General features: G+C 37.6%; 1 protein-coding gene across 1 annotated transcript; it reads left to right on the forward strand.

The window, feature by feature from the left end:
• Window positions 1-502: 502 nt before the first annotated feature.
• On the forward strand, window positions 503-8,437 carry znf326 (zinc finger protein 326). The gene is made up of 11 exons (XM_052129626.1): window positions 503-530; window positions 664-736; window positions 874-1,228; window positions 4,551-4,739; window positions 5,007-5,052; window positions 5,140-5,221; window positions 7,445-7,592; window positions 7,684-7,783; window positions 7,919-8,049; window positions 8,149-8,244; window positions 8,318-8,437. The coding sequence occupies exons 1-11, from the start codon at window positions 503-505 to the stop codon at window positions 8,435-8,437; spliced, it is 1,368 nt and encodes a 455-aa protein (XP_051985586.1).
• The last annotated feature ends 10,039 nt before the right edge of the window (window positions 8,438-18,476 follow it).

Below are 18,476 nucleotides of genomic sequence, written 5' to 3' on the forward strand. Positions count from 1 at the left end.
TGGTGCAAAAATCATGGATTACAGCAAGCTTGATTTTCCTTGTGGATGTTAAGGCAAAGAGCAGTATTGTATTTGTTAACCTATAACGTATTTCCAGTGCTTTTGGATAAAAATATCACAGGGAACAATATTTAGTTTTTTGTAATTCCAGTATAATCAGGTTCTGAATACTTTGGCAAGATACTGTAAATGCATTTTGGCAAAACAACTAGTGATAGACTGATATATTAACCAGTCTGATTAATTGTCTATGTGTTTGACTATTTTGAGATATTTAGTTAATATTGTGTAAAATAAGTGTTTGTTTAAATTGTGCAGTTTTGTATTATTATTTGCTATTTTATTTTAAACCATAAACTTATTTTTGGGTTAACCCAAATTTTTGGGTTATTCTCGCTTTATTTTACCATAGTAGTCAGCTAACATGTCATTGTCTTTGTTTGTAATAATTTAAATAATGACGTTATGCATCCTGTGTTGAAAGATTTAAGATAAAGATGAAATGTTCCCATCATCAGCTGAAAATTCAGGTATGACTTGGCTTTAAAATTTTCTCACTCTCTCATGTTGCTCTTATGTTGTGCTGTTTTGTATTCAGATTGTTTTTGAATGAGGTAAATTCTCAGCACACTCAAAGTCACTTTTACATCTCCAACTGTCCAGGGAAATGCTACAGTCAGCCATTATTTGGATCGTTTCTGTCCTCTGAGTCTGTTGAGACCAATGGAACTGACAGGTAAGAATTGCCTGGACTTGTTTTAATGCTCTACTTAGAAGGCAATAGAAATGATGACAACTCCCCTTTTCTCAGTGTGTAGATACAGTTGGAGATCTTTGGTTTTAAGATACTGATATTTATTTGTTTTGCCTCAGATATGGAGCCTATGAATCTTTTAAACTTGGGTCCTTGAGCACTGAAGTTGCAGAGAGAATTTATGATAATTCCTACAGAGGATGCAGTGACACCTATTTATCCACCTGGTCTTCAGATGTCATGACTGACTGGGACAAGCCCTACCTCATGTCTTCCCAGAGGTCTAGATCTCCATTTTCAGACAGCAGCATAGAGATTCAATACTCTACATCCGATTCCTCTAGCCTTTACTCTCCCAACCATTCAAGGCCAGCTGCGATTGGCTCACGGGGCAGAGACATGCAGCCATACATGCAAAGAAACTACTGTGGACGAGGTGCTGTTGTACCCGAGGCTAGTGGACAAGGTGTAGGAGTAAGTCTGGTGTCTAGTTCACTCACACTGTTGTGACATTGAGTAGAAATTAGTAAATTCACATGTTTTTTTTTAGAAGTTTAAATGTTTGATTTCAGATTGACTAAAACAATATTTTTATAAAAAAAATGTGTTGCAAAATTGGACAAACAAACCTAGAATAAACCTCATTCAGCGTGTATACACATTAATCAGACCACAACTGACCAAGTGTTGTGTTATACACCGCTCATGCTCTAAAAGACAGAGGTGACCCGCAACATGTTTTTATCACTTAATCAGCTGACGTCCTGCCTTCAAGCATTTTATTTTTTTTTTTTATTTGAGTTAGGACAGACAGATGTAGACTAGCTAGACTACGCAAAAACCTGCTTTAGCTTCATTATTACTGCACATGTAAATGTACTCTCTTTTAGAGTGAAAAGTTTTATTTGAATTTTCCCTAAACTGTAAAGCTGAAGTTTGTAATTTCTGAGCCACTAGCTGAAAAAAGCATAATTGCAAAAATAACTAGAAAGTTTATCAAGACAAACTATTATGTTGGCTTGACAAAGACTTGTCTGAAAGTTTATCAAGACAAACTATTATGTTGGCTTGACAAAGACTTGTCTGAAAGTTAACAAGTTTAAACTAGTACAAAAACCTTTAAGTTTAATGGTTATACAGACATAACAGTAAGACAAGCAAACTAGATAGATATGTAGATAGATCTAAGTAAATAACTAATTCATGGGTTGCATGTTCCAAGGTTTCACAGTGTACATTTGTAAACACTGTGTGAACATTCTTGTTTGCATATTTGTGGTGTGAATAACAATGATTGGATGAATACAGCTTGTGATGGACACACAACTAGTCAATGAAGGTGCTCCAATGTGGACATTTTGCAAACCACGAAAACAGTCTCCATCACTCCATTTGCCATCACTGTTCAACTGTTTTTAGTGGTTTCCTTTAGACAGAATGGAAAGGCTGCTATAAATTGCATAAATAATGAGGTAAGCACTGAGGCATTATGAGCAGGGTTTCATAACCCTGTGGTATAACCACAAAGCAGTGCTAACACCCTTTTAAAATTACTAGTGTGAAACGTTGCTTTACCCAGGCGTATAAAGTGGGATTTAAAAAGGCAATAACCTGAGGTTAAGTGAAGTGTGAGAAGTATATAGATCGATTCATTAGAATTTTTGAAAGGTGGAGTTTAAACTAACGAGCATTCCGTTGGCCCATTTAAACATTCCGTCAATGTAGGTCTGTGGGATTTTTATTGATTTTGGATCAGTTAGAAAAGACACCGCAAATTATTCCAGAATTTTCTGAAGGTCTGTGCTGAGTTTAGTGGATGTAGCTTGAAAGCTCTTAGACAGCGGTGTCAACTTTTTATTTTTTTACTGGGGTCCTAATGCAAAAAAAAAAAAGATTTCTAAATTTAAGGCCATAAGTCTTATATCTTAAATGTTATAACAAAAGTCTTAATTATCATTCAAAGAGGTCTTGAATGTGTATTTTCGGCTTGAGTATAGTTATAAGTCGTGCGTTATGCACCAAATCTTAATTTTTTCCCCCTGGTTATTGGAAATATGGTTTCTTGTTGCCCCTGTATCTGTGCCCATCACAGTAATAAAAATTCTAAAATAAGTTTTACACATTTAATATAAACATTTAAAAAACTATCGATTTATCAGTTATCATCTTCCAATGCATTGTTGTATCAGCAAAATCCAATATCGTTCGACCTCTAATTCGCATGTGTTGAGATAATGGTACATAAAACCATTTAAATATGGTATGGACTTAAGAAAGGTCTTAAAATGTCTTAAATTTGATTTTAAAATCTGTGCAACATCTTGAAAAGGGTCACAGGCTGCATATTTGTTATTAAGAAAATTGGCCAGATGATTGCCACTATTGCGTCATCTTTATATTGTATGTTTAATATTATGTAAGTTTTAATCAAACTTTGTTAAGGTTATTTCTATGACTAAGACCACTTGTAATGGAACAGTGATGTAACATTTTTATACAAAATAGTCTAATACTCGTGAAGAGCTTCTGTTACTTTCACTGCCTTTGTATATTGTATTTTATTTAAAGATTCTGCGAAGAGCGCAATGGCATCTATTCAGTGTTAATGCAAAGCACATATAGAACTGCTAATTATAATTTCCTGTTGTGATTTTTGATTCAAGGAATTTTTTTATTTTTAGTAAACCAATAATAGTTTTTATTCTGTTGGTGTTACAAATACGATTTTTATTTAATAAAAATTATTGCGCTCCTTTTTGTTTGGTAAATGCGCATGTGCGAACTGAGCACACACAGTACAGGCACAGATGCGGAAATGCATTAAGCACTTTCTCCTATATCCTCGCTCAAGTGGTGCTGGAAAGCCTATTCATAATTTTTCATAGTTCAATGAAACATCAGAACTAACCAGTTCACTGTAACTTCCCACTGCTACAGAGGTCCTACTAGGAGATTGTGCTTGGCTCGCACATATCTTTGCACTCAAACTAGGTTCGGCTACACAATGCCAGATATCGGGACATTTAAACGAGAACGAATACATGGGCAAAGTATCTAACCTGACACCAGTCCTATAGCAAACGCATCATTCTTTTGCGTGATACTTCATCTTTGGAAATGTGGAGTTTTCTATACTCATGTTGAAGTCTGCCAGCTGATGATGATGGTGGCAACTAAAAAGAGAATCCACTTGTGGAGATGATATATATATATATTCAATATATGAATTTCATATCGTTTCTCAGTAGCGCAAGTAGGTATAGCTGAAGTTGGAGATCTCCATGTGGGGGTGGAATCTCCAAAAGAGGGCAGGGTTAATCCAAAAAAGGGTGTTGGTACTCCAAAAGGGGGTTGCACCAATTCTAAAAGGAGGGGGGGGGGTCCCCTTTCACACTCTAAAGTTTAGGGAAAGGGTTAGGTTAAGGGCTCCTTATATCTTTGCTGGTATTTTGGATCTCTCACCCCTTTTTGGAGCTCTGCCTGCAGCTATATCCTTCTCCAGTAGCGGGCCAAATTCTGATCCATTTCCAAAATCTCTCACTGGCTGCAAGCCAACATGATTTTCAAACAAGTTTACCAGACACTATTATGGCCCTTCTGCCCCACCCTTTCTCTGCATTATTTGGACAAACAATTAGTCTCACCCCGAACTCTTGCCATTGGTTGAAACAGAAGTTGACATGTCAGACTATTCAAACAAAACAATATATTTTTTTTTTTTACAGTAACTTTAGCTTTAATCAGATAAATTAGTAAAAGGTCTTTGTATGGTTTGGTCTATGTCTCTTCTCTGTAGTGCTCCAGTCAGAATCCCTCTATTTGTATAGATGGATACTACACAAACTCAGCTGCTCTAGTGTTTCGAGGGACCAAGCGGAAGATGATGGAACCAGTGCCTCCATGCAAGTTGGTTAAAAGAAAGAGGATGGTCAGCGCAGCTTGCAGCATAAGCAGCAGTGTGGGTAGGTACTGTGGACCACTTGTGGTTTAAATAAATTAACAATATTTGGTTTACACAAGTTGTGGCATTTTATGTGTGAAACATTTAATGAGTAGTGTACTTTTTGAACATGATACCTTATGTTGCTTGTTTTTTTAAATTATTGATTTGTTCTTATCTTTTTTTCACTTTTTAGGATTAAACATTTCAAAGGTAGGAATCTACCCTCAAACTCATTACACATAGGATCAGTCCTGTGACACTACAGGTAATGTTGGCTATCATGATGATAACCATTTTTATTTTCCACAGGATGGTTGCATTTGTCCTGATAACAAAAAAACAGATGGAAAGCATGGTATGTAGAGGCTTTATTGTTGGGCAAAAAAATAAAATACCTAAAACCATAATTTTACTTTGTTTATTGTTTAATGTTTGAGTGCAGTGGATGGTAAGAAAGTTCGTGCCAGAGAGAAACGGAGAAGACGACGGGAGAAGAATCATGAAAAATATGGACGTAAACATAGGTGAACTCTTGAGTGGCCCTCACTACTCTGATCTTTAACTGGAATCTGGATTCGTTATGATCTCTTTGCCTTTGCATGATTCGGTATATGTTCTCAGTGTTTTTAAAATTAAGTGAAATGTAAATATTAGGGCAGTTGATTTAACGAGTTAATTTAGTGCGATTAATTACATGGAAGATAATGCATTACATTTTTTGTATGCAAGTAATCATGCCCCCGATCCATACGTAAATTCCACAATAAGGAATTTTCCTAAAATCGGAGCAATTCAAGCTTGATGTACCACTTTGATGTGGCAGAAGGGGACAGTCAGCTATACAGGCAATGTGCCTCTTCAAACCAACAAGAGCAGGCAATACCCTGCTTAGCCTTCCACACAGTTCTTTTTCACTCAGTGACAGCTGGACCGAATACAACAGAATACAGGTATATCGAGATATATTGAAGGTTCAAACAACATTTAACTTGACACTGCATTCTATAAATGGCGTGTATGACTAGAGATGCTGAAAACTAGTGAAATGCAATGCAACCAAAGTGAGACACTCAGAAAGCGTGCCTGTAACGCATGAGTAAATGGACCAACTGTTAAAATAGCTCAGATGGAAGCAGGCTAATAATGTGGTTATGTTCAGTGATATAGATATAAACCCACTTTTTGTTTGTAGAAATGCTTAACTTGTCTGTTGCCACAGTATATGTATATTTATTATGTATTTGAATGATTTGAATTATAATTTGTACTCTGCCTGGCCAAAATAAGTCACCATTTGTATTTAAATAAGCAGATACTTAAGCGCATATGATTGGATAATTATTGCAGTGATTAATGTTTCAGCTGGCAACAATTCTTGACTGATGCAGTGTTTAGCTTCTCATTTCTTAAACAACCATGTCGTAAGACGTATCCCGTGGTCGTGAAAATGATGTTAGTGTTTCTAAAGGGGCAAATTATTGGCCTCCATTAAGCAAAGAAAATAAAGGGGGTTGCTGAAATCACTGGAACTGAGTTAAGAACTGTCCAATGCATTATTAAAACCTGGAAGGATAGTGGTGAACTGTCAGCTTCGTGGAAGAAATCTTGAATGATCGGAGATCACTAAAGCACTTGAAGTCACATTGTAAAAAATCGACAGTAGAACTCACTGCTTTATTTAATAGTGAAAGTAAGAGCAATGAAAACTTGCAGGATTGGGACTTAACAGCTGCATGGCCACAAGAAAGCCACTTGTTAGTGAGGCTAATCGGAAAAAACAACTTCAATTTCATAGGGAGCATAAAGATTGGAGTGTGAAGCAATGGAAAAAGGTCATGTGGTCGGAGTCTAGATTTAGCCTATTCCAAAGCAATGGGCGCGTCAGGGTAAGAAGGAAAGCACATGAAGCGATGCAACCCTCATGCATAGTGTCCACTGTACACGTCTCTGGAGGCAGTTTTATGATCTAGGGTTCCTTCAGTTGCTCAGGTCTAGGCTCAGCAATGTTATGCTGCAATAAAATGAATTCAGCTGAATACCCGAATGTACTGAATGACCAGGTTATCCCATTAATGGATTTTTTTTCTTTCCTGACGGCACAGGCATATTACAGGACAACAATGACTAGATTCATCAGGCTCAGATTGTGAAAGAGTGGTTCAGGGAGCATGAGGAATCATTTTCACACATGAATTGGCCACCACAGAGTCCTGACCTTAACCCCATTGAAAGTCTTTGGGATGTGCTGGAGAAGACTTTATGGAGTGGTTTGACTCCCATCATCAATACAAGATCTTGTAATTTATGTAACTCTGGATGGAAATAAATGTTGTGACATTGTATAAGTTTGGTGAAACTATGCCATGACGAGTGTGCGCCGTAATCAAAGCTAAAGGCGGTCCAACTAAATAGAGTATGCAAAGTTTTTGGCCAGGCAGTGTAATATACACTTATTATTTTTTTTAATTATGTACTGAATTCTTTATTTGGGGGACCTTTCTCCTAAATATTGTTTTTTGCAATTAGTTCGATTAATTAATCAGCTCCTCGTATAATTAATTCAAAATTTTTCATCGATTCACAGCCATGGTAAATGTTGGTAACATTGTTTTGAGGCAGCTCTTAATTTTGTTCCATGTCATCCAATGCTTTCAGTTTGTGAGAAGCTGTGTAATTTGAATGAACTGCTTCAAAATATAAATTCAAAATGCTGAATATCATTCTGAGCAGCATATGTTTCTCTTTAGGTGGGCTTTTACATGTGCTTTGTGTAAATTCCACACGTTTGAAGACAAAGACATTGAGAATCACCTTGGAAGCACATATCATAGAGAGACTCTTGACTATATACGACAGCAAGCCAGATTTGATGACAAGGTCATCAGTTTTTTGCATGTAAGGGCTGTTGTTTCATTGTTTTACTTTTTGTTATGGATTTGTATTATATTTGTTGATTTACATTTTATTCCATTCTATTATTGCACAGGATTGCATGGTTCACAAGTTTCATAAAACTGTCTCTACTCTACACAAACTAAAGTCTTCTTGTGGACGCAGCAAAGATGAGTGGGCAAAAATAATGGAAGGTATGACTCCACGTGTCAACCAAATTATACATTTGATTACTGTGATAAAAATAAATCCATATGTTCATATATTGGCAATAATGCTGTTTGATTGTTTAAAGTTTGCAGTGTATTTTATGGTTTTTGTATTAGCAGAGGTGACAGATGATGAATACATGAGGAGAATGGAGGTGTTTTACTGTGTTGCATGTGACACTCACATTCCTTCAGTTTTCACCTCTGTACAGCAGCATCTACATTCTTTCACTCACCTCAAGAGCAAAGAGGTGAAGTCTATCTTTCCTCAGTCTTCAACATATCCTGAACCTCCTTTTTAATATGGAGGCTTGTTGGTTTGTTTATTGTGTCTTGTGCTTCCTTCAAAGGCCTACAAAGAGCAGTTAAAAAGAGACAGTGTGATCACAGCCAAAGCCATAATAAATAATGATAATATGAAGGTGTGCTATGAGAAATACATGAAGGTAAATGAAAAATTAAAAAAAAAATAGGTCCTCTTAAATTATATCTGTTTTATTTTGTTTTGTTTTTTTACAGGGAGAAGACCCGTTTGCAGCTGATGCCAAAGACAAAAGTTCTGATTCGCAAGATCAAGAAAGATCTGATGAAGCAGAGGAAGATGAGTCCGAAAATAGTGACCCTTATCAATGGAAATGAGGACTATGGAATTGTCCCAGAAAAAGAGAAAAGATGGAAAGACTCTTTCTAGTTTCTTGTTCTATATTCTTAAATACAAGCCATCTATCACATCTATGTGGTTCAGATGAACTTGCTACGTAAAAGGACTGAGATTTGGTTCATATTTCAGTGCATAATGATCCATATTTATCAGTGTTAAGCTAGTGTTCCACATGAAGTGTAGGCCCCTTTTTATTGTATTTCTTGCAGTGCTGCCTGAAAAGTCTTAGTATCTGAACAAGTTTGTAGTAACAATGTTTTGGCACTGCTGTAAATGACATTAAATTGAAGAGTAATATATTTAAATGCTGATGACTGTGGCTTAAATTTGTTACTCCCTATACTATTTATGATTGTAAAATTTCCTTTTCACTGTTTATTCTTAAATTAGATGCATGCTGACAATTAAATCTTCACTTTACACAAGCTGGCCTTGTGAAATTATCTTGATATAATAGTCGTTTTTAGGAGTAGCTACTGGCACCTGCTGCAAAACAAGACCTGAGTGAATATAGGAGAACAAGGGTCCCCCTACTGGAGCAAACAAACTATGACTTGCTGGTATGAAATAATATATCGCTGTCAAACTAGAGTAGATAAGATCAATTGACTGAAACGTATTATATTTATAAGTAGCTTTAAGAAGTGTTTGGCCAAATTACAAAAATCTATGAACAGCTTGATTTACCAAGTTATTGTTTTGAATGATACATTTTATAATGTAGATAATCAAAGAAGCACAGAATATCCCCGGAAATTCGTGTATTTTGGATAAATTAAAGGTGTAATTGATTTTAGTCTTGGACTGTCACACTATTGACTGATTTTATACTGATATGAAAGTGAAGATCCGGCCCTCTTGTGACCATGCTCGGTCATCAGATGATAATGCCATGTCTGAATTTGAACATCCCAAAACGACTACAAGTTAATGTTAAATGTAAGTGCTTTTGTTTTACAATTTAACTTTACATTAAGTTATCAAGATATTAAAGCTGAAGTGTGTCATTTCTGCACCATCGAATGTAAAAGCAATAATAAACATGGTTTTCAGATAAAAACATTTTAATAGTGTCACAGAGACGCAGTGTTTAATATTTTTGAGGAAATAAAAATTTGAATGGCATTTTAATCAGGATATTAAGTATTTTTATATTGGAAAAAGTTACATCAGCGTAATGCATGTGAAGACATCAGAGTTTCCATAACCTACAGGGATTGACAGTAGAGCATATAGTTTGTATATGAAGCATTACATTTGGAGATTTCTGTTTTAACTAACATTTATTTTTCTAAAATTGTTATTATTTTTAAACACCTTGACTGACATTCAATTATAATTGTGTGCATTCACATAATGTAATGAAATGGCTACTGTGTCATTAAAAACACTTTTGCATAAAAGAGCCAAAGTTAACTAATGCCCACATAGCTTTCAGTGGAGACTAGAGCAAGTTTTAACCAAGGTAAATCAAAAGATTTATACGTTTTCACAAATGTGTGTTTTCTATAGCATGGGTTTTGTACAGCATGTTGACTTCAAAACCCTCTTAAATTAGATAATCTTGTGAATTCTATCCTCAAAACTGTATTGCCAATATCATATTTGTTTTGCTATACTGTTGATTGGTAAACTGAACACAATAAAACCCTAATGACAAACATTCAGGCAACTGCCAATTAGTTATGTAGATTTATCCGAAAGGTCCATATCTATATCTTCAGAAGCGATAACCAATCAATATTTTTTTTTTACCATAAATCTCCACTTTCAGTTTTAGAATGTGAAAGTGGAGATTTATGGTAAAAAAGGACTGGAATATTGATCAGTTTCTCACCCACACTTATATTGCTTCTGAAGATATGGATTTCAGAATGAGTTTTATTGCCAAGTGTTCCATGTGGTATAAGGAATTCTTTATTAATTTTTTTGGGTGATAGGAGAAACAAGTGCACACAGAACATTAAAGTAAGACACAGAATATAAAACAAGGTAAGAGTATAAATAGACATACAAATAATAGGACATACTGTATAAAAGAATGGCATATGTACATGTGCAAGTGGTAATGTATGTGCAATTTAGGGGTATGCACAGTTATTGAATTAAATATGTGAATTTACATATGTACATGAGATATTTATTTACATTATTGCATTATGGGGGAGTCCTGAGGCAGTTTAATTATTAATGTGTAAAATGGCCCGAGGGTAGAAAATGTTCTTTTGTCCTGGCACTCAGTGCTCTGTAGCGCTGGCCAGAGGGCAACAGTTCAAAGAGGGATTGGGCAGGGTGTGTGAGGCCAGAATTATTCTACCTGCATGTTTACTTACTCTGGAGATTTGAGACTTCTGTTTTATTTGGTGGCTGAACCAAACCAGACAGTTATAGATGTACACAGGACAGACTCAATGACGGCCGAGTAGAACTGTGTCAGCACCTGCTATGGCAGGTTGAACTTTCTCAGCTGGCAAAGGAAAAAGTACAACTTCTGCCAACCACTGGATTATTTTTATTTGGCCTTTTTGTGTGGCAAGGAGGAGGGTGGGGCCAGGTCGTGATGCATATCCGGCCCCTAATCAGGCTAATCAAGGACTGCCTCCGATCCGCTTGGGGAGGCGCAGCTGTCCACTAGAGGGTGGAGGAGTGATCGAGGACCAGGCTACGGCGTATCAGAGAACTGGTGAGTATGTTTTTTCTCTCTCTCTCTCTCCCGCTGTCGCTCCCGCTGTCGCTCCGTGTTGGCCTTTCCCTCTCATTTGTTGTTGTTGTTGTTTTTCCCCTTCCCCTTATCACCCTCCATGTAGGCTCCCCGGCCTGAAGGAAAGGAGAGAGGAGTGTGGCATGGAGGAAGGCCGGGCTGGGTCGTGATGCTGCACACCCGGCCCCTAATCAGGCTAATCAAGCCCTCGAGAGGGACAAAGGTGTCAGTTCAAGAGAGAGAGAGAAAGAGAGAGAGAGAGAGCGCGAGAGAGAGAGTGATTTATGGGCAGCTGCCCTGCACGTGTTTATGCTTGTGTATTTTTGTTTTAGTAATAGATCATTTATATTTTCAAGCCAGTTCTCGCCTCCTTTCCAGAGGAGCCAGGCCGCCTGAGAGCGTTGGAACGCGAGGTCGGCGCCGGGCTCCACCGTCACCCGGCAGATGGCCACGGCTGCTCCGTTGGGGTGGATGGTAGTGGCGAGGACTATGATATGAAGGATCTCTCCTCCTTCCCGGGTTTCGGCACCAGTGTAACAAAGTTCAATGGAAAGGAGGAGGCAAGAACCAGCTTGACAATATAAATAATCTTTTAATAAAGCAAAAAGACAGACCTGATTAGGGGCCGGGCAGCATCTTGACCCGGCCCTGCCCTCCTCCCTGCTACAGTGATTTTTGGAGCTTCAAAGGTCTGGTCACCATTCACTTGCATTGTAAGGACCAACAGAGCTGAGATGTTCTTCTAAAAACTTTAGTTTGAAGGTTTTTAGAAGAATAATGAAAGTCATACACATCTGGGATGTCATGAGGGTGAGTGAATTAGGAGGGAATTTTCATTTTTGGATTGAAATATCCCTTTAAATTGTGCTCTCAGGACAAGACATTTATCATAAACAATTATCAAGTTGCCACATGAGTTTTAAATGTTATATTTATATGAATTTGATTAATTACAATAATTATAATTATTTTTTAATGAATTGTTTTGTGTTGTAGTTTTAATGTTTAAATTTAGCTGAGAAGCATATAGGCTGTTCAATGGCATGTTCCATTCTAACCACTTACCCCATATAGTGTTAATATGCACTGCTATTTGAGTATGTTATCACAAATTGTCAAATTGTGTTCAATGTACTCTACATTTTTGTCCTGGGCAATAACTGGTCTCCCCTATTCTCAATATGTTTACATATTAATCTCTATCAAAACCCAGATTACTTAACTGCTTAACCTACTGAGTATTTGTCGAAAGACCCTTGCCATGATCCGCTTTTGAAGGTCAACAAGACTAGTTGTCTGAAATCTGTTTGTCTGGTCTGATGGTCTAAGGGGCCTCTTAATGATGCTGATTAGGTCTGACAGAGGCCTGTTATGGCAATCCCATCATACAGAATTCACAGGCTACTTTCACCTTACCATAAATCCTATTTGTTTGCACCATCCTGCAATAGTCTGCTTATAATTCAATATGTCTACTGGATATAGATGCCATCTATAGAGAAAAAAGTTTGTCTTCACTCTAAGATGGTGTGGGAGGGCGGGGCCGGGTCGTGATCCTACACACCCGGCCCCGCCCTGCCACAGATGGGAACTTCATATCAAGTGTGCACAGTAATTGGTATGCGGATGTTGTTGTCATCTAAATGGGACAAAACCTCATTGCTTTAATGACTGGTTTAACTGAATCTGAAATTACACACCTTTACATTGGCTGCTACAAGTGATAGATTGTAAATTAAATTCATGTTGATATTGCATTAGACCTGGAACAAAAAAAGCCACTTCTGGCATATAATGATGTTAAGTGTTGCCTCTGAGATTAAGTCAGTGATTTCTAGATGCTGCATCTTTAATTTTAATTGGGCCTTAAATCCAGCAAGAGATTGATTGTAAAACTTTTATCTAGGGTATGGCCTTGGATTTATTTTGTGTCTGTGTGTATGTTTGTTTGTGTGTGTGTGTGTTGCCCAGGGGATAGAAGCACTGGCACTTTGTAAGCACTTGCACAGATGATGAGCAGTAATTATGCTTTAATGATTTCTTTAGGGCTTCTCCCCCTTTCCCTTTCCCTTGCTCAAACTCTCTCTCTCTCTCTCTCTCTCTCTCTCTCTCTCTCTCTCTCTCTCTTCCTTCGTACTCCTAAATTAAGAGTTATTTTGAAAACATTTGGTGATGAAATGCAGCTTAAGTTCTCTAATTGCCACATGAACCTCATGCAGGCATTTTCACTTGGCATCTTTGATGTCAGATGCCCCTGTCTGGGTGTTCCAGGCATTGATTGGTGCTTATTGGCTGTAATTGGGATGCATGACTTTGATGGCTGCAGTGGCCTTGCCATTGCTCAAAGTGAAGGAGTCCTCCCCCAACGCACACCCGCAAGCACTAAGGCCCTGTCACTTATTAAAGGAGGTTGTCACCACAAAGTGACAGATGTCCTGATAGGAATTGGCTGAGTCTTTGGCCCCCGACTGGCTTGTTAGTACACATGGTTTAAGGGAAGAGAACTGTTACTTTAATAACTGTTACTTGTATTCTTTGGAGGCCTCTGTCTTTCCCACCCTTTCTCTCACTGTTACTTACTCATTCTTTGCCATACATCCATCTGTCCTCGATGAGCAAGTCTCTCTTCCTCGCTTGTCTCTCTTCTTTTTTCTCCTGACAGGAGGTGTTTTAAAGCCCTTATAGCTGCTCTCAGATTCTGAGCTCTGTTCTTTTTCTCTCCCTTAGGTGCTGGCCTTGTCATGTCAAGGGTTCAGTGCCATCCGAATGTTTTTAAAGCTCCATTTTCACTCTGCACTGCGCCCCTGCTTGTCACATGAAGATGAGGCTGGTGTCCTGGGGTACACACGTGGCTCTCTCAGTACCTCACACTCCCCCCATCAAGCCGATCCACCCCTCTAGAGAGTGGCCTGTCCTTTTTAGGTTTTTTTCCACAGGTAAAATTGCGAAAAACCTTGCAAGGCCCCTGGTTCCCCCGGAGGTAAAATCTATAATGGAGTTTTGATTCAAGCTACAAGGGCCTTGAAAATTGACTGCTTTAACCACACAGCTGCCTTTCAGAAGGTCAGCTCTGCACAGAGACAAGAGAAAATCATTGGCCCAAACAGGGCTGGAAAAGGCAAGAGCAGCTCACTGCAAATTACACAGCAGTAGGTCACTGTACAGAATTATTATTATTTTATTTTTTTTAAATGTGTAGTGTGGCTTCTTAAACTTTCACATTTTTTGATAATAAATTATTCACCATGTAAACTTCTTAAATTATGGAACTTCCAAACCAATAACAGTTCTCATGCAGTCTGCTCCCAACTCTCAAGGATACAAAGTGATAGGTTTGCTTCTGTTTGATATCCTTTGATGAATGCATAAGGTCAGTAACCTGGGCTAGCTATAAAGGGAATATTTCTATTGGTCTCTAAATGAGGCCTGTAATATACTTGGGTTTCTTAGGTAGCATTAGGTTCTGCAGAAAATATAGTACTTAATTTACTACGTCTAAAAGAATGAGGGCGCTATAGTATAACATTGCACTATTCAAAGATTTATTTCAGTGTCAATCAGGTTTTTGTCGTTTGATATCAACTGACACATAACTGTATTTTTTTTTCCAAAGCTCTTGTTATATCCCATTATATGCAACAACACTGTCATAGCAGGAGGGCATCCTATGCATTTCTCCAAATGATCACCTAATCCAATCATCAAACAAGCCAAACGCAAAGTCCTTTGTATTTCATCAATTCAATGTAATATATTCCATTTTCAAGTAGCTATATTACTTGTCAGTCTCAAGACTGTTTGGAGAAGTTAAGCCTAAACAATGTGTATTACATCTGTATGTAAAACCTGACTGATTTAGTGTATGCTCATCTGAAAATATATAATAATACACCCTCTCATATAACACACTTTTCTCAGTCTAGGTTTTGATATGGAGTCTTCATTTCCATTGATGATGGAATCATTCATCTCTTTATCGTCCAATTCATTTCACTCAGTAGAGATAAACTGAGAATTCTTGTCTGCCAGCTCTCGGTCTCACATCACCAATGGCAATTTCATTTTTGTTTGAAGAAATAGGAGTAGTCATTACTTCCTGTCAATACCCTTTTAATTTAATGCTACCTGACAGTTAAATTCAGCTTCTGACAGCACCAAACTTGTTGAATTCCCATGGAAGTTAATAGTCTAAATACTCATTGTTGCAATCAGTTAATCATCCTTGGGAGGCTCAGAGTATTCCCTTTGAAAAAATACCCAAGGGAGGCCAGTCTGGGACAGTGCCAGAACCTACAGGTCTTAACGGCAGGTGCTGCTGGGAGTTTATCTAATTAAACAATTGGTAATTTCTCCCACGACTGCATGGGTAGAGAAGAGAGAAGATGTTGAAAATGAAAGTAGAGAAATAGTTGAGAGTGTGTTTTAAGAAAGAATCTTTATCTGGGCTTAATTTCCTGTGATTGAGAAGAGTGGAGGATTTTTTTCATCCTTACTGATCTTTTTGTCAGATCCTGCCTGCCCAAGATAGACCCAGGGGCACTCTAAGAACATACACATCACCTAGATTTGCCTTCCAGCCCACTTCCCTCTCCAGCAATCGCTCCCTCGATCCCCGGTGGATTCTTTGTGCAGCAAAGACGAGAACGTTTTAGAAATAAAATTTCACTTTGTCAAAAGGAAACTGGAACAGACTTTAATTTGAATGGATTAAATAAGAGCATAATTGTTTCAAATGCACAGTCACACATCTACCCAGATATTGAATGCTTGCTCTAAAACATCTAAATGACATCTTCAGTTAATGCAGTGGCAGTGGAAATTCATGAATTATGATTCCACATTTCTGTGGAATCATGAACAATTTGCACACAAAACAGAATGTCATGTAGTTTAAATTATGTTTCCCTTTAAACTACACCTCCATTTAAAGGAATAGTTCACCCAAAAATAAATCTTCTGTCATAGTTTACTCACCTTCATGTCATTCCAAACCTGTATGACTTTATTCTTCCATTAAAACAATATAACAAGTTCCTGCTTAACTTAAATGAGGTAGTAGCAAGCCAGGTAAATACTCCATATTTATTCATATATACACACACATGGAAACACAACGTGTGTGTGTGTGTGTGTGTGTGTGTGTGTATATGAATAAATACTCCATATTTATTCATATACACACACACACACACACACACGTTGTGTTTCCATGTTTTATGGGGACTTTCCATAGACATAATGGTTTTTATACTGTACAAACTTTATATTCTATCCCCTAAACCTAACCCTGCCCCTAAACCTAACCCTCACAGAAAACTTTCTGCATTTTCAAAAAACACAATTTAGTATGATTTATAAGCGGTTTTCCTCATGGGGACCGACAAAATGTCCCACACGGTCAAATATTTTGGGTTTTACTATCCTTATGGGGACATTTGGTCCCCACAAAGTGATCAATACACACACATTTCATTGTTCACAATAAACTACACACACAGAACAGCACATGTCACTCCTCTCCCCTCTGTGGCTCTCTGCTCCCTTTTATCTCTCTGTCGCCTCTCACTGCAATACAGAACATCTGTTAGTAAAATTGCCCACAGGTGGAACTCCTTACTGCTCTCATCTCCTGGTCTCGCTCTCCATTCACAAATCGGTGCTCGAACACGCCCCCATCTCCAAAAACACATAAGGAAATGTTAAGCAATATGACAGCCTCAGTCACCAATAACTTTCATTGTATGGAAAAAAGTTGCAATGAAACTAAACAAAAAACTCCATGGAAGATAGTCATATGGGACTCTAACAACATGAGAGTGAGTAAATGATGATAGAATTTTCATTATTACTATTTCTTTAAAGTTGCTGTAAGCGATTTTAGCCATTCTGGATTAGCCAAACTGAGCCCCTGGATTAGCCAAGCCCCCTCTTTCCAAAACCCTGCACATAACAAAGATACCAAATTATCTTTATTGAGACCAACATCAAGCAGAAATGGCTGCCACAAACCATAGTAGCAAAATAGCACTCTCAACTGATAACTGTCATGAGCAACATGCCATAAAATGGCATTACGCCTCAATAATTTGCTACAACTACAAAACTATGAAAACGTGCAGAATGATTGACAGGCAGAAAGTGTTGGAGACCATGGCCTTTGGACACATTTTTGTTTGCAGTTTAAAGAGTCTAGTGAGATTACATTACATTACATGAATATCTTTCAGGGAGTATTTTATTTAGCATACCTTTCCAAAAAAAAAAAAAAACACAGCTTACTGCACCATTAAGTTGGTCACATTCCTAACTGTGAGCCATTTCCTGCTGCATTCCACTTGCATGTCTTTCTTGAACTTGCTCATGTTTGGTTCATCATTGCTCTCTCATAAACACCTCAACCCCTCTGTTCCCTTGAAAGCACCGTTCTTGTTTGTCGTGGTAGCATGCTGACAGACTTGTGGCCCATTTGGGGATTTTGAAGTGTACATGCTATCATAAGGATGAGTCAGTCTACTGAGACACAAGGGACATGGAAGTGGTCTACAGAGAGAGAGAAGGGAGTGTTGGTGTGGGGGTTTGGAGGAGATACACGTAGGTAGTAGTCCTCCATCCCTCAGCACCTTGCCTGCGTTGACCAGAGTGTCCATCATTGTGGTCTCTTGAGTGCTGTAGGAACAGCAGTGCTGGCAAAAAAAAAAAAAACACCCTAGGAAAGTGCTTTTTTCATGGCTGGAGTAGGAGTGATGGATTGGGTTAGCATGAGCACACAGTGCATTTGTTACAGAAAGAAAGGGAAAACAAGGTCTGTCAGAAATAAAACACTTCAACTTTACGTGCAGTTGGCACTGAAATATGAAAGACTATAATGTGTCTCAGTGTTTTATAAGATATACATATTGTAGAATGGGCATGAATGAGTTGACAAAAATATTTAAGTATTTTACTTACTGATTCATGAATTTGTAAGTATCAGAAATGTTTATTTTTTTTAAATATTATTATTAAAAATAAAAAATTATTAAAATATATTCCTTTACGCGGTCCTTTACTACTTTTCTCACTCTGTTAAATTTATGATGTCATTAAAAAACACAATAACATGTAAAGCAGACAGACATAGAATTATATTAAAGGGGTCATGCAATGCTCTTTTTTTATATATATAATTTTATTATCTTTCCTGAGGTCCACTGATAATGTTAGTAACGTTTTTGTTGTTGTTGTTGCACCAAAACATTCATAATTTAGTAAGGTATGATAATTTCTCTGACCTTCAGTCTGAAACATTTGGTTTTGGCCTAAGCGTTTCTTTTAAG

Source organism: Xyrauchen texanus, chromosome 7 (genome assembly GCF_025860055.1).
Source record: "Xyrauchen texanus isolate HMW12.3.18 chromosome 7, RBS_HiC_50CHRs, whole genome shotgun sequence".
Taxonomy (NCBI): domain Eukaryota; kingdom Metazoa; phylum Chordata; class Actinopteri; order Cypriniformes; family Catostomidae; genus Xyrauchen; species Xyrauchen texanus.